Below are 21659 nucleotides of genomic sequence, written 5' to 3' on the forward strand. Positions count from 1 at the left end.
GCCCATTCTCGGGAGATGTTTCACAAGGTGGAGGGTGAAGAGTCGGAGGTGGAAGAAGTTATTCCGGTGACACCGCTTCAGAAGAACCATCCAAAACAGTCAAGCTATGGGCACTACGGAGATACAACAACCCGCAATAGTCCAATACACCAACCGTAATCAAGAGGGAAGCATTTGGAGGGCTTTGGGGAAGAGACCACAGAAGCTCCCATGCTGATTTCCGATGTTCCTTGGGTGGAAACCCCTCGGTAAGCATTCCAAGGAAAGCAAAAAGCTCTAGAAATGGACTAAAAGTTCCCGCAACAAAGAAGGTACGAAGGCATAACCCTACTTACCTCGGGAGCTAATTTGAAGAGAAGTGATGATGACTCCGTCGCATGATACCTCGATAAGGGTAGAGAAGACCCCCAAGTTGTGGGCTTTGGTGGCTAGCCCTAATAAGCCGGGAGATAAATGAAGTTCTTGAGTGGAATGTCCGGGGTTGGGTTCTACCTCGACATTCCAAGATCTTAGCCCACAGTGGTTCAAGAAAGACCCAATGTTATGTTCCTAATGGAGACAAAAATAGAAAGGAAGTAGTGGAAAGAGTCCGAAGCAACTAAATTTTCGTAAATCCACAATAGTGGATCCGGTAGGAAGAAGAGCGGGAGGGCTAGTGGTGATGTGGTGTGAAGAAATCCAATTGGAGATCTTGGAGTGCTCGGCTGATTTTATAGATGTATCTTGTCAAGAGCCAATGAGTGGACAACACATGAGGATTGGCTTTTGTATGCTTGTGTATGCTTCAACAAACTATCGGGAAAGACTTACTTTATGGCAAAGGATGCAAAGAATTCATATTGAAAACGTCTATCCATGGGTTTGTATGGGAGATTTCAATGAGATCTTATACCACTTGGGAGAAGATAGGGAAGAGAGAAGCGGACTACTACCGGCTAGCGACATTTCAAAGGATGATGACAGATCGTGAGCTCATGGATGTGGAAAGTAAGGGTTGTGCTTTTACCCGGACAAATAATAGAGAAGGAAGAACTAATCCGAAAGCGGCTAGATAGAGTTGTGTGCAATATGAACCGGCGTGTCATGTTCGCGGAGGCGGAAGCTATTGCACTACCGGCCATTGGCTCGGACCATAGCCACTATCTTGCTATCGATACACCCCCAAAGAAGAAATCAAAAAAAATTGTTCGGGTTTGAGGCTTTACGGCTTGAAGATCCGAATGTGATGAAATTGTTCAAAAAGCCTGGAGAGGCCACAGGACGACCAACCAAAACATGGCAAGCAAATCGGATGCAAGTTGAGGAGGGCATTAATTGAATGGAGTAGGAGGAAGTTCTCGAATGCACATCTTCGATTACCAACCTTATGGGCGGGCTCACTATGCTTACTAATAAACCGTAAGAAGGAAGCCAAAAGAGAGGATATGCGGGGAGACAAAGAGAAAATTGAGATCTTTGTGGAGACAAGAGGAAATGTCTTGGAGCATGAGATCTAGAATTAAATGGCTGAAATGGGGCGATAAGAATACTGAGATATTTTCATGCTACCACAATCCAGAGAAGGCGAAGAAACAGAATCACTACCTTAAAGATTGGGGAGGACCAATGGACCCGAGACTATCGAGCATTAAAAGAACATATACGGGCCTTTTATCTATCGTTGTTTTCCTGAAGGGCCTACAAATATACATCCAGTGTTGAATCGTTGTCCGAATCTAGCTAAGGAAGGAATGAATGAGGCTCTAATGGCTAAGGTTACAATGGAAGAGATTAAAGCGGTGTTTCAAATGGGGGCCACAAAAGCACAGGGACCAGATGGGCTAAATGGACAATTCTTCCAAAAGCATTAGGAGCATGTGAACCAAGATGTGTATGGAATGGTGGAAAGTTTCTTTAATCTTTGGTCTTCTTGACGGGACACTAAATCGCACACACATAGTAGTGATCCCTAAAGTTATGAACCCGAGAGCCTCAACCAATACAGCCGATCACCTTGTGCAATTTCAGCTATAAGATTATTTCTAAAGTTATGGCTAATAGGCTTAAACAGTGGCTTCCGACCTTATTTCCCCGAGCAAAGTGCATTTGTCGGTGGTGAAGCAAATACAAGATAACATCTTAATTGTACAGGAAGTCTTACATCGCTAAGAGTGCGGAAAAGGGTAAAGAAGTTCCAAGCGATCTGAAGTTAGATATGCAAAAGGCCTATGATAGGGTGGATTGGGACTTCTCTGTTAGATGATTCGGATGGGATTTTGTGAGAGGTGGGTGAATCTTGTTAGACAACAGTGCATATCCACAGTCTCTACGGAGTTAGAGTAAACGGGAAACTCTACCATATTTCAATCCTACTCGGGGCATTCGACAAGGTGATCCTCTTTCCCCTTACTTATTCATCATTATGGCTAACGCTCGTCATCGTTAATGCACAAAGCAAATGGAGGACGATACAATTAAAGGAATCAAACTCAATAGGTGGTGCCCGACCTTATCGCACCTACTTTTGCAGACGATGCTATCTTTTTCCTTGACGGGTCAACTCAAGAATGTCAAAATGTGGCAAATATCATGAATCAATATTGCCAGGCTTCGGGACAAGCGGTTAACTTTGAATAAATCAGAATCTTCTTTAGCAAAGGATGTCCACAAAGGGGTGAAAAATAGACTAGCCAAGGAGCTTAGAGTGCCGATAATTGACAAAATGGGGAAATACTTGGGCATTCCATCTGGATGGGGCCAATCAAAGAAAGAAATGTTTGCATGGGTGCTTGAAGGGTGCATTCCAAGCTAGAAGGTTGGAAAGAAAGGCTTATGTCGAAAGCGGCAAAGAAATCCTCATTAAAACAAAGAGTCCGGGCGCTCCTCAATATGCGATGTCAATTTTTAAAATCCCGATCTCCGTTTGCAAGGCCATAGAGAGAAGAATTGCCGCATTTTGGTGGAAGCAAAAAACAGAAGGGATTCACTGGAAAAGTTGGGAAACTTTGAAGAAAAGAAAAGACTTGGGAGGACTGGGGTTCAGGGACCTTATCACTTTGAACAAAGCCATTTTGGGGAAACAAGCCTGGAGACTGGTGCATGAACCTGAAGCTTTATGGAGCCAAGTTTTGAAAGGCCTCTATTACCCACAAGGACGGTTTGGCATGCAAAAAAGGCCATCGACCATCGTGGGGTTGGCAAAGTCGATTGTGGGAAGAGAAGCTATAGAAAAGGAAGCCATATGGAGAGTCGGGGATGGTAGGAAAATTAAAACTAGAGAGGATGTATGGCTCCCTATAGGGAAGATTGGAGGTCCAAGCAAGGCGTAATGAACCACAACAGTGGTGACCTTATCAACCAGGAAACCCACGAATGGAAAGAACAAGAATTGAAAGAAATCTTTCAAGAGGAAGTGGTGAATCGATATTGCTAATCCCTATCAAGACAACTCCAGTAGAGGATAAATTGATATGGGGGGCACCAAATCGGAGATTATACAATCAAAGGGGGCTACAACCGCATCCGAATGACAGATAGCATGCAAGATAATAACAACCAGGCCTCATCATCATACCACCACCTAGAAACCTATGGACTTCAATTTGGCGGCTACCGGTTTACCCAAAGATACGTTTCTTCCTATGGAGCTTATGTCAAAATGCTCTCCCAACTCGGGAAAACCTCTATAAACGCAAGTGCGTACCTGACCCTCTTTGTCCCATCTGTCGCAACCATCCTGAAACCACAGAGCACCTATTCCTGCTATGTCAATGGACAACCCAAGTTTGGTCGATTACGTGAATTTGCATCAACATACACCGGCCCAAATTACCCGTGCCGAAGCATGGCTAGCAACGTACACTCGCAATTGGTCCGAATAGCTGAAACGTCCTCCTCCTCCGGCACGCATAGCGGATCGCTTTATGGCAGATCTGGAAAGGGCGAAACGCCCGATTTTTCGTGCGAAAGCCGAACCCATGGCTGGTGGTAGAGGAAGCCATTAATACCGGGAATAGCTACACAAAGTTCGCCATCATCAAAGAGAAAACACGAGGCGTAAACCGAAGGAAGCCCCCAAGTTTGGAAGCCGCCGAGAAGGGGAGCCGTAAATGGAACGTAGACGCGGCCCGGAGCGCCGAGTCGGGAACGGATCTCATGTTGCGGGACTATGCCGAGATCACGAAGGGAGGATGATCGACGGGTTCGCCAAGGGTATCCGGGCACCGGACTCCTCCGAGCACTCGAAACCCTAGCCGTTCGAGAGTGCCTCGCAACACGAGCTCAAGAAGGCGAAGCACAGAGATGTCCACGAACTAAAGGAGGGGAAGTACAAAGAAGTTCACGAACTTGGAAGTACAACAGTGGAGTTCAACTCGACTGTTCCATGTGTATTAAGTGGATAATGGGCCTTGAAATTAGCCCATGGTCAATCCAATCGGTCGTCCAAGACTGCCAAAGCTTATTAGTCCAATTACCGCACGGATCAATCTCTTTTGCGGCCGAGAAACGAATCAAGCCGCCGATTGCCTAGCCCGGCCCATCAAAAAGGCCTTCTCAAACCGAACTGGCTCTTGCACCCCCTTCTTTCCTTTTATCAATACTTTGTTCGGATATCATGATCTCTTGTAACGAACTATCTTCTAAGTAAATAAAATTACAAGAGCTTTATGACCAAAAAAAAAAAAAATACAAATTGCAACGCCTCACGGTGCAATTGCAGTTCGCCTATAGCTATACCAAACGGGCTATTAATCAGCGCTCCTAGCCAATTAAAGGCGAGGACTCGCAATCGAAAGTTTGAATTATGCCCTAATTGCTGCTTTGTGTTTGGCATTGGAGATTGACATGCATGTCTAGTGACCAGTCAAATTTTTCCAAATAGATTAAGTTCAGAGAATATCCATGCACATTAGGGGAAGCAATCGATGGGAATGCTAATAGAGCTCTGCTCATTCACTTGTGCAGGCACACCCCCAGATTTTAAATGGGTCTTGCTTTGATAAAGCCTCAATAACTGAGATTTTCGTAGGTGCGGGACGTAAGGAGATCTTCTATATTGCAAAGAAATTTTATGCGGCATTTCATCTAACTAATCATCAATGTCGAATGTTACGAATTATATATATATTTTAAAGTTTCGAGGAAGATTTATCCATGGTAATTGGTCAGTGGAATCACTTGCGATGCTTCGAGAGCACTTTAAAGAGAAAATGCATGGAGGAAGCTTGAGCCAATCTCCCCTTGGTTGAGGCCCAGCCAAGAGAAGATATTCTCTTTCTTCACTCAATTTTCTTTGGACAAAAACCCTAGCCTCCACATGAAATTGATCATCACATCTCTAGTAGTAATAATACCTCGAGGTCAAGGCATGTAAGACCTCTCTCGCTCTCGAAACTCACACCAACTTTCAATTACATCCGCCCTCCTCCGCCCCCTATCCCTGCCGCCACTCCCAGCGACGGAAACCAGCGACTCGTTGCTGCCACCTTGACAAAGGACGGCGAACACTATCAAACGTCCGTCGCCATCCTTTCCGGTTCCTTTGCTTTCGGTCCTCTTGGTTGCCGTTACTTTGGGCGATCGGCAATCGACATTGGCGATTTTTCTTTTAGGCGCCTTCCAAACCGGCTCAAGCCATAAAATGGTCCCGGTCGAACCGGGCCTCGCTCGGCGGTCCGAGCCGATCACCTCTTGATTTTGAGCGGGGCCGGCTTTTCGGGTCGAGGGAAAGCCCGGGCGGCCGGTCCAATATAATCGGGTCGGGTCATATGGACCCGATCCGTTTGCAGCCCAAAGCCGCCACCCGCCCAAATCCAACGTCTTCTTCAGGACTTCGGCTAAAACCCAAAACCCTAATCTCCTCCTCCGATCACCTGCTTCCGCGATTTCGCTCGCCGCCGGCGAAGAACGAAACCGTGCGAAAGATCGATCGGAGATTTCTCGACGTGCTTGCTCCATCTCGAACCTGTGCGCGCTGCTTGCGGCCGCTGCATCACCTTGTTGTTGGAGGTGAAAATCAAGTTGCTAATTGGGGTTGCTGTTTATCCGTACGCGCGAAGCGGAAGAGCTGCGAAGCGAGAATGACGGACGCGGAGCATGAAACGGGCGCTCCGGAAAAGATTAAGCCTCCTGCCGGACTGGTTGGTGCCGTGAAGATTTTTTGCGTTACTTTTCGAGCTTCGTGATTCATTCGTGTGTTCACGACGTAACCCAGAATCGCCTGCGTATTTTAGTCCCGAAATTAGGAGCTCTTTCTTGAATTTTTTCGGTAATTTCTTGCGTGTCTTGGAATGTTCAATGATGTAATGAACCCGGGTAGTATCGACATTGTGATCATTGGCAGTGCAATGGTGTTTAAATGTTTTGTCCCCTTTTTCTTGGATGCGTGTGATGTTTATATGATGACCAGTGAGACTGAACTTGCCCGCCACCTTTTCAGTGGTCATATCTTTGATGGGTCTAACATTTAACCGAGTCTGGAGCTCATGTCTCTGTTACACTCCGGTGCAGGAGGACGCTGGCGAATTGGAAACGCGAATTAAGAAATATCTGAGAGGTGACGGTGCTAATTTAGAGGTATGCTAGGTTGTGATTAGACTAAGTTTCATACCAAGCTGTCTGTTTTTTGTGTCTTGAAGAATATCCTTTGTCACAGGCTTTGCAAGACAAAAAATTGAGGGGCCAACTTACCGTTAGAGAAAAGTTATATGGAAAATCTGCTGAAGCAGCTGCCAAGGCAGAAAAGGTAAATGTTCTTGTATATGACTACGATTCCCAGTTTGGTCATTGAACCACAAACCACACCCCCCCCCAAACACAAAAAGAAGAAAAAGAAAGGGAAAAATCCCGTTAGTTTGTCTTCAACATTTAGTCAAAAGGTTCAGCCTGAGTTTCAAATATGGCTTGAAGCCGGCCTTGGTTTTAGCTTTGAGATATTTGCCATAGATGTTGTAAAAGCTGAAACACCTTATTTTGTAGTTGTAGCTACTATATCGAAGCTTTATCAAACACCATCTTGGTGTGGATAGATGCGAGTGACTTACTGGCTGTATCTGATCTGCAAAAGTTTTTGCTGAAATGACTCTTTCACTGTTCTTTTGGGTTTCAATGGAGTATTTGATTTTCCATCAGTCCTTTGAGCATTTCAATAATTGGTTCTCTTTTTTAGTGGCTTATGCCTAGTGCGGGTGGCTATCTGGAGGCTGAAGGTATAGAAAAAACTTGGAGAATCAGGCAAGAATCAATTGCTCGTGAAGTTGATATATCTAGCTCAAGAAATCAGTATGACATCGTCTTACCAGGTTGGTTTTAATTGGCTGATGCTAGACATCAATACTGGTTGATATTGTTGCCTAGAAAGCGCATTTTAAAGGGAACCTTCTGTAACCCGTAGAAGAATGTACGCAGTATTCCTTGATTGCCTGCAAACATAATCTAATGGCACCTTTTTTCTGATCTTGAATGTTCAGTGTTCATCCGCATGGAATAGTGTAGTGTATTGGATTTAAGCTGGCTTGATCATTTCGAAAGACAAAGATCTCTCTCTCTCTCTCTCTCTCTCTCTCTCTCTCTCTCTCACATACACACACAAATTTGACCTTTTACTCTAACAACCATCTCTTGTATTCACTGTTTTGATCATCTGATCTGTGAGGTTTTATGCAACCATTTTTCAATTATTTGGTGGCAATTCTATTTCTAAATCCTTGGTCGGGAATATTCCACTGCTTAACTGAGTCATTTCCTTTTTTTTTTTGAAGTTTTGAAGTCATGCTAAGAAATTACTCTTTATTTTTCACTTCAAGTAATAAATTAATTAATTCGCAGATCTTGGTCCTTACACTCTGGATTTCACCTCTAGTGGTCGATATATGGCAGCAGCTGGACGCAAGGGCCACTTAGCTGTTGTTGACATGAAGAACCTGAGTCTGATTAAAGAAATTCAGGTATAAGGTGACTTAATAAAGACAATAATTTGGGTGGCACAGAAGGATTTCGTTCGAGGTTCTGAGAGACGTCATCCCTCCATAACTTGTCAGTAAGGATAATAATGGAATTAGTTGGCTGGAAGTAAGCTTGAAAGGCATCTTGAGTGTTTCTGGGTTTCATTTAGAATGTTCATATAACAGGAGTATCATCTCCAGTCAGTTTCAGTATGAAAATATATAAATGGTGATTACATCTGGGAGTGATAAGGGAGAGATGAGCTTGTAGCAGCAAATGTAGAAGCAAAAGTTTATTGTTGAGAGGACATAATTTTTATTATCTTTTGCGGTAGGAAATATTCCCTGTCCATTAGATGGATTGAGTGGATAATTGGAGTAGTAACAATAAAAATGAAAGCTAATCAAAAGAAAGTTGGACTGAAATTTCCAAAAGGATCTATAGTGGGGAAACTTTAGAAACCCTTTTGAATTAAAAATGCTTGATGATGCCAAGAAGGTAGTTACCTTTCCCACCTTATGTAATGAACGCTTGGACCCGTTTGATTTGGTATTTTGTGCTTGTTGGATATCCTGAATGTCTCGAGTATCAAGAGCACTTAACAATACTGAGAAGTGTGGAGGGCACCACTTGAGTTTTAAACACACGATCAATCTTTGAGACCAAAGTCTTGCAACCAAACTGAGAAGTTGTGGACTCTATTTATTCGCAATTTATCTATATTTAGCTTTGAAACTGGGAGAATTGTTGTAAAACTTAAATGTCCAGGATTTTCAGGGTAAACCACTGCTTAGAGAATTGCTAAATAAGTAGCTGAAGTCAGCCTTCATTGAAATATCTGTGAAGCGTGAAAAATATCGAGGGATATGGATTTATCTGTTTCTTGGCATTGGTGTGTAATTCCCTGTAGATGGACAACTAAACTGATTTTCGTCATTCTTGTGACGCAAAAATTGATAGGGACACTTTTAACTTTAATTGTCACAATGTTACTTTGGATTGTTGTGGGACTGACTTGTATAACCATAATTTCTTTTTCAGGTAAGAGAAACAGTACGGGATGTCGTCTTCTTGCATAATGAGCTGTTCTTTGCTGCAGCGCAGAAGAAGTATCTCTCTCTCTCTCTCTCTCTCTCTCTCTCTCTCAAAAGTAGAGAAGCATCTCTCTTTTGACTAAGTTTCAATCATCATCTAAATACTTTGTATACTAAATCGCGTGCATGGCTTGATGCCAATTGTCTAATTTTGTGTGGATGGTTATGATGGTTTCTGCTTATCATTTATGTAATAAGATGCTTGTTCTGAAACTACTTTACAAAAATGTCTAGGCACCTGTTATACTCTGGCTCAATTGAAATTTGACCTCGTGAACTTGTTGCTTTTATGAAATAATTTCCCATACTATTTAAAACTAGATGATGTCTCATCCATTTATCGACAGCTAGGTTCTCATCAATTTGCTGAACCCCATACTGTGGGTGCAAAACGCAAAATGTTCCCTATGCTTAGGAGAAAGTTGGAAGTTGAGCCCTCATTTGGAAACTTTTGTGAAGTGACTCTTTATATCTTAATGAAGTTTATGTCTAACAGCTGATTGATGAAGTGGGATATGATTGCTCCCACCCAAAAAACAGTCAGGTGGTCGAATTACAAATTACATAATTGCAATAAATAAGGATATGTTTCAACCTTTTTCTTTTTTATTCAAGTGAACTTTAATCGTTTTGTTGTTTATACATCTTGAAAATGTATGGACATCCGAACTGGTAAATAGACAATTGTGGTGAATGTGGGGTTAATTCTTCTCTTGGATTAAGATGATCTGCTTTTAAGACTCATAATCACATTGTAAAAGAGGCTGAGGAAATTCTAATGATGATTCATGGATTAAAGTTGTCAATTCACCAGAATTACAGTGGTGAAGTTCTAGAATAATCAAAGTAATGTGTTGTTTAATTAGTTTCAGTTAGGAACTTTTTGCAAATTTTGCAGCTTTTGGATGAGTAACACATCTTGATGGTTGATCCTCATATGTATCTTCCGTAAACTTGGCAGGTACCCTTATATCTACAACAGGGAGGGTATCGAATTGCACTGTCTAAAGGTTAGTATTTTGTTTTCGAGTAATACCTAAATACATGTATCAACTTTTTGTGGCAGTTATTGTTTTAATTAATAAATTAGTTAATCTCTTGTCATGTTGCAGATGACTTTCCTCTATCCTTGTGTATTGTTATTTGGGATTCGTTTTTTGCTAGTTAACACATTTAAAGGGCTAGGAATTCATAAAATTGGTTCTTTCATGACACTAGATGGGAAATGTTTTGTGAGTATCCACGTGGTACTTATATTTTCTGTCTGCCAAGTCTCTCTATCACAATAGCTTTCCTTTCAGTACATGAGATCTTTGAGTATTTCCAGGTTCCACTTGTACATGATATTGCTTGTCCTTGTTCTTTTTTCCTGTGAATACTATTGTCATATGAAATTGGTGAACTTCAAAGCAAAAATTTGGAGTTCAAGCTTTGGGTAACTAACATTGCATAGCGTGATTACCACCAAATACCTAAAGCAACTGAAAGCAGATCAGATCAGATCAAATTCTATCTTCCGCTTACCACTTGTCTTTTTCTCTCTACTTCTCTTATGGCCCAGGAGTGGCTTTGGATATCATATTTCAAAATAGGTGTTGCTGTGGCTCTAGTATTCTGGTGTTGGCAGCATATCACTATGATAGGGTCACATATATCACTTTTGCTTGTTAAAGAAAATGTGAGTCCCTGTCTACTTTTAATAAATTTAAACATATGCACACTCAGAAAAATATCACACAAAAATAAAACAGTAATAGAAATCCTATTGATGAAATTCACTTCCATTTAAATTCCTTTTTAGGGGCAACTGAAAATTACGACGGAATCTGAGAGTACATCCATAAGGAAAATGTTAAGAAATGCTCTAAATTACTGGTTTGGAAGATGCTCTTAGAATATTGGTAAGTATGTCAATTTTACTTTGAAAATGAGAGAAGAGATTTTCTTTTGGTCTGTTCAATTGTCTTGTGATACATGGAAACGGTATAAGCATTTCGAATGCACTTTTGGGTTCATCAATTATAATGTCCTGAGGATGCTCATAAACACGATTATTTCTAGAATATTTCACCTGAGGAAGTTGCTTGAATTTTGAAGTTTTTCTCCAGTGGGTGACTCCTCTGAATTGCTTAGTAACTTGACTGCTCGCAAGTTTACTCTTGTTTTTAGTGGCAAGCGGCTGTGCAACTTAATATTGCAGTACATGTATCCACTTGCTGTGTGCCAACAAAGTTGTAATCTCTACTTTCACATGAAAAATTTTCTTTTGTAAATTTGGACAACTGACTTTCTCAGAATGATCTTAGTATTGCTGACAATTTTGGATCTTGGAATAAAACTCTGGTTTTTCATTTTTCTAGGTCTTAGATTGTACAAATGATAAGCTACTTTTATATGCGTAGATGCAGAGTAGCAACGGATATACTCATAAAAATCTGTGAAAGAGCAAATAAATCATGGGGCTTCTAGGATGGCTTCATATCTTTGTTTTTGTTGCAAATTCATAGAAAATTATTTAAAGACTACTGTGGATCGGTTTCATTCTAACTTTTTCATCTTCAGGAGCATGGAGCAGTGCTTAAGCTTCAATTTCTGAAAAACCATTTCCTCTTGGCATCCATAAATAAGTTTGGCCAGCTTCATTATCAGGATGTTACGACGGGGGTGATGGTTGGCAACTTCCGGACTGGTTTAGGTCGTACAGATGTAATGCAAGTGAATCCCTTCAATGGGGTTGTTGCTTTAGGTCATTCAAATGGGACGGTAACCATGTGGAAGCCCACCACTTCAGCTCCTCTTGTCAAGATGCTGTGTCATCGCGGCCCCGTGTCAGCACTGGCATTCCATCCTAACGGCCATATTATGGCAACTTCTGGCAAGGAAAGGAAAATCAAAATATGGGATTTGAGAAAGTTCGAGGTTCTTCAAACTTTGCCTGGCCATGCGAACACCCTGGATTTCAGTCAGAAGGGTTTGCTTGCTGCTGCAACTGGATCATTTGTGCAGATCTCGGGAAATTTCTCGGAATCTCAGAGCTACAGCAGATACATGACTCATTCCATGGTGAAAGGGTACCAGATAAAAAAACTCTTGTTTCGTCCATATGAAGATGTCTTGGGCATAGCTCACTCTATGGGATGGTCTTCTATCCTAATTCCGGGATCAGGAGAACCCAACTTCGATTCTTGGGTTGCAAATCCATTTGAAACATCTAAGCAGAGAAGAGAAAAGGAAGTGCGCTCTCTCCTTGACAAACTTCCTGCAGAGACCATCATGTTGGATCCATCAAAGATTGGCACGGTGAAGCCACCAAGTAGAAAACAGAAGCCTACGAAACAGGAGAGAGAATCAGAGATGGAAGCCGCCGTTGCAGCTGTCAAGGACATGCCGATGAAGAAGAAAACAAAGGGGAGGAGCAAACCGAGTAAGAATGCGAAGAAGAAGCAAGAAATTATTTCGAAAACCAAGAGGCCTTTCTTGGAAGAACAGATGAAAGAAGAGGAAGCATTATCTAGAAAGAAGCAAAAAACGAGCGAGGAAGCTGAACTGCCAAAGTCCTTGCAGAGATTTGCTCGGAAAAAAGCGACATGATCAACTTTCCTCCAATTTCAAGGTATATGTCCAGTGATGGGGTAGCTCGATTTTTTTTTTTTACCATTACAATGGCATCTGGAGCAATAATCCGGTTCTTTCTTTGTTTTTCATGGTCTACCATTTTAAGGCCTCACTCTAGTTGGTGCACAAGGCTTATTGACTTGATCTAATTTGTTGTAGAGTATAATTATTTGCTGTGTCCAGCTGCGTTAGGGAATGTTTCAGCAAAATTCCATGCTATGTACTCGTTCAAATGGGCGAAAATGTTGGTATATGCAGCATCGGCAAGTTTCTTGTTCGCACTTGCATCGAATCTGTGCAGGTGATGACCTCTGGTACTGGTCATGAGTCCTCTTATTCATTGTTTGGGTGGTCGATGATTCTTTTTATATGGCAAATTGGCTTGGATAGCAATGGTTTCTTGATTCTTGAGACTACCCACTATACGATGGTTCAGCCAAAGAAAACTCCATTCTGTCATTGAATGGTCATGCCCAGAGAGCATCCTTCTGGTTCATGGATCTGACCAATACTTCATCCAAAGGTCTAGTCAATTTATGCTCGCTCTGGTTGGTCCCCTCTCCAATTTATTGGAAAAAGTATTATTGTTCCCGAATACTATGAATGTGTAACGCAATTGATTCGTTTTGTGGACCACTACATTATGATCATAGACCGGTCAATCAGTTTGAGGCCACGGCATGGGCTGGCTGGTCAAAACATGGGGCCTATTTTTCTACTTGGAACAGATCAACATTGCGCACATTATTGCGTTGTCCAGCTCAAACATACCAAATTTGCCTAACCGTAGGAGTATTATTTCTTTACTCACGTGATTGTGTATCGCACGTCGGCGCAAGAAGGTATGCAAAAGTGTCTTCAGTTGACGTGGTGACGAGACGTGTTTTGGAAGCTGCCTAAATAGCACGCAAAGTGAATGTTTTAAGCGGCGATATTGCTATCGAACGTTTCGAAAGATGTCGGCTGATTATGTGAATGGTCCATGCATGTAAGTTGTATTTTTTCCTCCACTAAGCCTTGCCTTTTCGGCGATGTTTAGTTACTAGTTGTTGATTTGTACTTGTGATTTTCCTCATTTAATCTTGATCATGCAAAAAAAAAATATTTGGAAAATTACAAAAATTATGAATAGGTGTCAAAATTCAAGTATAATAAAAGGTTCCGCGCATTTAGAGTTAAGTAAAAAGCAAATTGTGATCATCGGAAGATTTGCTGTAAATACTAAGAAGTCATATGTACACAAGCTTCTACTCAGGTCAGGTTCCAATGACTGGGTTTTGTTTTAATTAAGTGCCTGGCAACACTTGCGTTTTTTTTTTCTTTTTGGTCAAGCTCCAAGACACTCGTCGAACATTGAAGTTAAAGATGTTTAGTGATAAGTGCATTGGAAGTCCTAAAACTTGTCACGAAAGTGCAATTGAATCTTAAAAGTTTCAAAAAGTGCAATCAAATTCAAAAACTTATCAAATTAATTCAATAAAGTTCTTCCGTTGATTACACTTCAATAGTGTTATGCACAATCGGTGTGTCAGACATAGATACATTTGCTTCTTGAGTATCTCGAAAGTACTCTTTAACAAGACTTTTTGAGTATATATATCAAAATAAAGCCAACTTTAAATTGACACCAGGAGCTTTGAAGGCTTAGAGGGGAGGATTGGAAGTCGCTTGCCTAACACCTTTCCTATCCCAATCAACTCACTAAGTTGCAAATTAGTCTGGATGATCACGTGAGAACCACTGTTTATTTTTTTCTTTTCTAAGAAAAAGGATCATATGTTGGCAAAAGGTGGCAAGCTCAGGTCACATTTCAACACCCGCTGAACTAAAAAATTGAAGTGTCATGGTACAGTTGTGCTATCTAGCTGAAAAGGTGCGTACTGCTGTGCCTTTTCATTCTATGGACTAGAATTTTGCATCTCTTTTCTTCACCAGGAAGTAATGTTGACTAATTGATATGATTTTTCACCTTACAAAGTTTAAATTGATGTAAGATGCTGAGAACCTTGCCGAAGATCACGCCGTAAATGCCATTTGTTGAGCATCGGATATGTCTCTAATCTCCTATTGTCCATATCTCGATTGTGGGGCTGATACTCTTGTGGGACCTCAAATAGCACGAACCTTTTTAAAATAGTGTCGGCATGGGTGAGCCGTCACAATCGGAGCCGGCAATGTCGTCTTGGCTGAGTTGGACTCAGAACAACAATTAAGAGGGAGCGAATCGATTCTTTTAGTAAATTTGAGACTTTTTTTGCGAATAAGTGCTAGATAGTGCATGCAAGGTGCACTGACGCTGTAAAAACTTGTACTTGTACACTTGTGCGGAATTACAAAATCCTATCAAACAAAAATGAGAGAGCCTAAGGGGTGGAAGAAGTGCGAGTAGTTCGGTACTTTCCCTTGACCTACTCCACCTTTCAAACTCTAACAACCCTACAAGGCTACCCACTATTTAATCCTCAAGGTTTACATGTTGCACGGAACATGCTGCTTCTTGAAGTTTCTAGAGTTGCTTCTACATCCTCAAGCACCTCTCGCAACACTGTATCACCATTTTCCCATATCACAAGTATTCACACCATCTACAGTGATTTGCAATGAGATATCATTCATTTTTGCACAAAGAAAAACAAGAGAAATTAATGAATCATAGTGAAAGTTGTTCGTGAGCTTCTTGGATATGACCAACTACTTTGATATGTGTCAAATAGTACATACTTCAAAAAACCTGTTGAAGACTTATTCAGTTAAGTTGGTTTGCCCTTCTTTGACCAACATAACGTATTTCTATTGAGCAATGTTTTTACAGTGTGCTTGACATCGTTTTTCTTCATCCAAAATCAATAGAACCAGTTTGGTTTATTGTTGACTGCTTATAGCGGATTCCAACACTTGAAGACAAGTGTAAGCTATCAAGTCAAACTCACATCAGTTAAGAGTTGAGTTTTACCATTAGAATCATAGAGACTTGTATGTAGAACCATCTACACCTTTTACAAATAGATTCTTCCAAGCAAATTGACCTAGATTTTGTGGGACCTGGGCTTTGGCCTACGATCAAGCATTGAAATATGAAATAAGAATTGGCCTAGAAAGATTTAAATTTAGGACCCCCTAATCTTATACCATGATAAATTTTGTCCTGCAAATCATTCGAAAAGTTTAAATTATTAGATGAAAACATGATTAATATTTAACCATTCTAATAGATATGTCTCTCTTCTATGTTCCATGTCTGGAGCTATTGCGTTGGTAGAGATAAGTCTTGCGAAACCAAAAACTAGCACGACTCTATTTGAAAGCAGTGCTGGCATGGGGAAGCGACTATAGCAAACAATCTCATGCTAGCGACTGGGACGAATACTACCGTTATGGGACAAAGCAACCTGAACCCTCTTTTTTAACAGTATATAGATTTTGGAATGACCCACGATTGCTCGTACTTGGTGTGAATAAAAACGAACCTTGAGAGCTTCACAAGACAGCCAATAACAGCCAACCCCAATTTACCCAAAAGAGATGGAAAAGGTTCTTGTCTTTTCAGCTTTGTCCTCCCTATGCAAATTCACTAGAAAGTGGCAACATAGCCTAGTGTCGGACGAGCTCTTCACTGACCGGTTCAATTAACAGATGAGGCAACTGAGAGCGAAAAATTGACAGCCGTCATTACTGACATTACTATGAAAAGTGCATGCTCCCAACACACATGCAGGTACAGGCATGTGGGGCTACTACAAGACATCAACTGCGTCACGAGATAACTGGGATTACATCAAAAGTCGAGTGGATTCATCAAACTGACTACTTCCGCCCAAATCTTCCCTTCTCGACTCATATAACATGTCTGTAATTGGATAGAAAAGATGCGCTCAATCCGATTAAGAAACCGATTCATGAAAAATGGGGATTCACTCACGTGATAGATATATCAAATATTTTTCTCGAAAATTATGTTGTTCTTATTGAAATGCATTAAGAGACATGCCTTTCATAATCAATTCTGAGTATTATTAGAGGCGGTTGAGAGTATACAGAGTCCAGTTCTTTTTCTTTTTTTTTTGGTCGGATATGGAGTCCAGTTCAATGACAAGAAAGGGATCGAATTTTTCTAAATAATTGTATTTGGTACCGTGGAACTGAATAAAATTAGGTTGGAATAAAGATTCGAGTTCCTTTGTTTTTTGATCGATGGAAAAGCAACAATGTCGGAGAATAAAAGAAAGTAATGACAAGATGTTACATATGTCCTTAAAATGGATTATGAAGAAGACAACAATAAGGGCAAACATGAAAATTTATGTGCGAAAGTCGTGGAATCGTGACTCTTTCAAGAGATAAATTTATATTTTAGTTTTGTGTCCCCTCAACTTAAAAAGGCCTATTTATCCTCATGCGCACTCGCAATCTACACTTAAAAAGTGAAATCCAATATTGAGAATTTGGTAATTTGAAAAAGAAAATGGCAAATCGCCAAATCATGTGCGGGCGAGAGAGGCAATTGGAAATTGTGAGGATGCTAACTGTAATGTGAAGAGGGTATTTGATATAGAGCAAAGTTAAGAATCATATCTGTAATTTTTCCGTAAAAATAAAGTCCAGTTAGATAGGAATGTTCGCTCCTTTTAACCAAATACAATGTTAGTGTCCTTAAATAGTGACCACCAAGCATAATAGCCTATGGTAAAAACTTTAACTATCTTTTATGATGTCAAAAGTTCAAATCATGTCATGAATGAAACGGTTAACTGTGCCTTGAGAATTTGATACATCATGTGGCGAGACTTGCTAGCTACGGTGATGAATTTGTCAACTTCACACGTTCGGGTTCTTGATGGACTAACTAAGGCTCCGTTTGTTTGACGGAAAATATTCTCCTTTTGGAAAATATTTTCCCGGAAGTCATTTTCCTGGAAAATGTTTTCCCGGAACATAATTTTTTGGTGTTCGGTGGTCAATATGAAAAAGTTTCGGAAAATATTTTTCATCGGCGGCGGCGGGCGGGTGGCGGCGGCGGCGGCGGCGGCGGCCGGCGCGGCGGCGGCCGGCGACCTTAGTGAATAAGAAGAAGAAGAAGCTCGGAAAATGATTTCCGCTTTTGAAGAAACGGAAGTCATTTTCCATAGACTTAGGCTATTTTGTGAGGGGGAAGGAAAATATTTTTCCACGGAAAACGTTTTCCGCCCCGAACACCGGAAAATCCGGAAAATTTTTTCCGGGAGAATATTTTCCGCCAAACGAACGGAGCCTAAATATGACTTTAACTAAAAATTTTGTAAGAAGTGTGGGACTCTTAGTGATGCACAAAAGGGAGCAACTGGGTTGGTTAGTCATCTTCGGCATTTAACCTATTAACCAGGGCTTTTCTTGGATCCTTAGTATTCGGTTAAGAGGTAACCTCATCAAAGAAGGGAGCCGAAGCTCTTGCGAGGGCCTCCGCAGCCTGGGCCCATCCTGTTGGCAACCTACACGGATACGTTCATTATTTTAATGTGCCGGTGCTCGTAGGCCCCGTAGCATTTTGTGATTCATTGGTAAATCCACGCACCCCCAATTTCCCCGTTATCTTTGTCTTCTCGAGGAAGATAGAATACCCTATGGAAGTTTTACATCCTGATGATCCAGAAATCCTGACGAAAATCGAGATGAAGCCTTTTTAAGGACATGCTTAGGTCCAAAAGATTAAATTATATAAAAGAGTATCCTTTAAAAAAGATTTAACTAGTTATTAAAAGCAACAAGCAAAAATGGCAAACTTACTCGTGTATAAAATATGAAAAAATTGTAATAGAGGAAAGGGAAAGTGTGATTTGATTTATGTCTGGAAATAGATATGAATCATTGTACAATAAGAAAGGTTACTTTTAGAATTTACGTACATTTATTGGAAGACAATAATTTTTGTTCATATATTTAATCACTTTTTCGCCCGTGATTTTTTAATACACAATTATTGTTTATTATCTTAGTTAAAATAGGTATTTTGTCGAATTCGAGGTTGAAGGTTTCTTTTAGATTTGTTTTATTAAATGAAGACAATTATTGCTATTGGGGCACTATGCCATCTCATATGGACACAACGTAACCACATCCTTTTTAGGAATGGTACCCCCTTCGTGCCATCCCTCAGGGTCCACCTTGCCAAGGTCGTTAGAGACAAAGGTCTCTCTCTCAAGCCGGTCCAAGATAATTCTCTTAATAGAAGGATACAAGTAAATTGGGGCATTTCCGATTCCATTTTCACTTGTAATTAGCTGTTCTTTCTGTAGTTCTTTGGCCTGTCTAATGGTCTCTGTATAGCTTAGTTTTTATGGGCTCTTGGCTTGGTTAGCCTTTGCCGTAACACCTTTGAACCCGGGACATTCTTAATACACAATTATTGTTTATTATCTTAGTTAAAATAGGTATTTTGTCGAATTCGAGGTTGAAGGTTTCTTTTAGATTTGTTTTATTAAATGGAGAGATTAATGATAATAGAACCTTGTCTTACAACTCTCCGTGAAATTATGTTACAAAAATCATGAATGGCATAGCTAATGTCGCGTTTGTTTATGGAGGAATGGTATGGAGTAAGTATTATTTTGTTTGGTTATAAAACACATATTATGAGAGTGGAATTGGAGAATCAAATTAAATTTCTACTTTCATTAGTCTAAAATCAAATTTTCGAGGTTTCAAACGGTTTATAAATTAAAAAATAAGAGGCCATACATTATTCAGAATCACCAAAAAATAACAGTATTAATTATAAGAATATTAAATTCGTTTTTAATATCCTGTAATCTATTTGATAATAGGTAGTTATTATGACTCGAAAGAAATATTAATCAATGTCTATAGTGATATAATGTAATTAATTGAACATCACTTGTATAAATTTACCAATTCATTTATTAGTAGTTAATTTTATTATTAGTAATTATTTGGCCAAGGTAACAAGCCCGTGAAATGGGAATGGCCATTCCACAGTAGAAGGAATGCACATTCCATTCCCTTCTGCAATTGTGCACCAAATAAGAGATTGTGAACTAGAACTCGTACGTGCATTCCATTCCTAGCTGATTCCCTCCGATCAAACGAGTTGCAAGTGTTTTAACTTTGTGTTTCCATATTACACAAAGTTAGCTTAAATGCTTGATTCATACGACTCAAATTCTTATAAATACTGCTTCCTCAGTTTCAAACAAGGGCATGAAATAAGATCATTTTCTCAAAAAAAAAAACAGTTCAGAATGAACATTGTCTCAGATAAAATCACAAAGTGGCCAACTTAATCTCAAACGTGACTCCGGAGTTATTTTTCAAGCCATGGCTAGGGGCATTTTTGTCCGGTATATGTTTTTTCTTTTCCCTTTTGCCCTTTCCTTTGTTCATCTTCTTCTTTGTTCTTTTCTTTTTCCCACTTTCAATGCCTCATGTGGCTCGACTTCATGAAGTTGCCAATGAGCCTTTGTACTAGCGTCACCTACGACGGCTCCTTTAAGCTAGCACTAGCCCGACGACACCGATGCCCGTTCTCTCTCTTCCGTCACTCGTGGTCGTGGCCATATATTCAAGCTCTCGACCACGGCTAGAGTCGCTGGATCTCCAAGCTAGTGGCCACACCATTCTAGCTTCGAGCTCGTAGTCATGGCCGCTCTCTGTCTTTATCTTCTCCTTCATTATAGAAAGTGAGTTCAATTTTTAATGGCGAAACTAAAAGAGAAATGTTTATGTGACTATCATTAATCTACTATGAGATCAACAGCGTGTTCTGGGTCAAAAAAAAATAATTATAAATTATTATGGGGTCGGCTCCTTCCAGAATTTATAATAATTTATGGCTCACGACATGCCTTTACTCTTACAATGGCCCAAAAACTGTTATACTAGTAAAGCCCAAACTGAAATGCGGGATACAGTTTAGACATCCTCAAGTTTTCCGGATGCTTCTAGCCTCCTATCAATAAACCTAAACTTTGGATCACATTAATTAAGTTCATAAGTGACTCCAAATTAAGTTTTAGCAAAAAAAAAAAGTCACTCCATATTAACAAACTAAGTGAGTAAAATTAGTATCTCCCGTGTGTATCGCATGAATACCAAATTTTCTTGTAAGAGTCCGGTGAATATTTTCTACCACAACTTCACGGATAAACATCACAGATTATAGTGAAATGAAGAGAGAGCAGCCATGGCCGCGAGCTTGAAGCTAGAGTGGCCATGGCCACCAGCTCGAAGATTCGACGACCATAGTCAAGAGCTTAGAGCTCAAGCGACCACGGCCTTGGACATGGCTAAGAGTTTGGAGATATGGCTGCTATGGCCGCAAGCGAGAAGAGAGAGAACAACCATTGGCGTCGTCAAACCAAAGTTGGAGGGAGGAGCAGTCTTAGGTGATGCCAATATAGAGGCTCATTGGCGAATTTATCACGAGAAAAGAAGGAAGAAGAAGATGAATAGAAGTAAGGGGGAAAAGGAAAAGAGAAAGATAAAAAGGAAAAAAAAATCCTTAGAACGAAAATGCTCTTGACTATTAGGGGTGATCGGTTTTCGATCCGGTCCGATTCCCAATTTCTAGGATCGGGAATCGGACCGGCCGATCTTGGAACCGGGAACTGGACCCGACCGTTGATCCTGTCTGATTCAATAGAACCGATCAATGTAGAAATTTCCCAACCAAACATGGTGAGATTCCCCAACCATACATGATATTATCATACTCAAAATGGATGAAGATGTATGCTGACATCATTTTAATGTTTAAACAGCAAAAGTCAAAACATCAAAAATAAGAATGTAACTCACGCCTGCATATATATATGGTCGGTTTGGTCAGTCCGGTTCCCACCTTTGAACCGGGAATCGGACCGCCGGATACCGGTTTCACTTTTTGGAATCGAGAACCAGACTGACACTCTCAGGAACCTGACCGAACCGGTCAGTCCGGTCCGGTCCGAGTGGTTCCCGATTCAAGCGGTCCGTTTGCACACCCCTATTGACCGTAGCTTAAAAAATGGCTCTTGGAATTTATTAAAGACTAAATTG

The 21659-nt window shown here is 40.6% G+C and overlaps 1 protein-coding gene across 2 annotated transcripts; it reads left to right on the forward strand.

Annotated features, from left to right (window-relative positions):
• The first annotated feature begins 6004 nt into the window (after positions 1–6004).
• On the forward strand, positions 6005–12908 carry LOC115665778 (probable U3 small nucleolar RNA-associated protein 7). Of its 2 annotated transcripts, none has more exons than XM_056313328.1 (8): positions 6005–6119; positions 6490–6555; positions 6635–6724; positions 7148–7280; positions 7807–7925; positions 8965–9032; positions 9979–10027; positions 11580–12908. In XM_056313328.1, the coding sequence occupies exons 1-8, from the start codon at positions 6060–6062 to the stop codon at positions 12606–12608; spliced, it is 1614 nt and encodes a 537-aa protein (XP_056169303.1). In that variant the 5' UTR covers positions 6005–6059; the 3' UTR covers positions 12609–12908. The 2 variants fall into 2 exon arrangements, with proteins under 2 accessions (XP_056169303.1, XP_056169304.1); XM_056313329.1 differs by having other exon boundaries at positions 6005–6096; positions 6488–6555.
• The last annotated feature ends 8751 nt before the right edge of the window (positions 12909–21659 follow it).

Source organism: Syzygium oleosum, unplaced genomic scaffold, assembly GCF_021117445.2.
Source record: "Syzygium oleosum isolate NSW1041296 unplaced genomic scaffold, Sole_v2.1 Sole_v2.07, whole genome shotgun sequence".
Lineage (NCBI taxonomy): Eukaryota > Viridiplantae > Streptophyta > Magnoliopsida > Myrtales > Myrtaceae > Syzygium > Syzygium oleosum.

Coding starts and splice junctions, on each gene's coding strand:
- LOC115665778 (XM_056313328.1), top strand. CDS start 6,060: ATGACGGACGCGGAGCATGAAACGGGCGCTCCGGAAAAGATTAAGCCT. Junction 6,556..6,634: donor GTGACGGTGCTAATTTAGAG/GTATGCTAGGTT, acceptor CCTTTGTCACAG/GCTTTGCAAGACAAAAAATT. Junction 10,028..11,579: donor TCGAATTGCACTGTCTAAAG/GTTAGTATTTTG, acceptor TTTCATCTTCAG/GAGCATGGAGCAGTGCTTAA.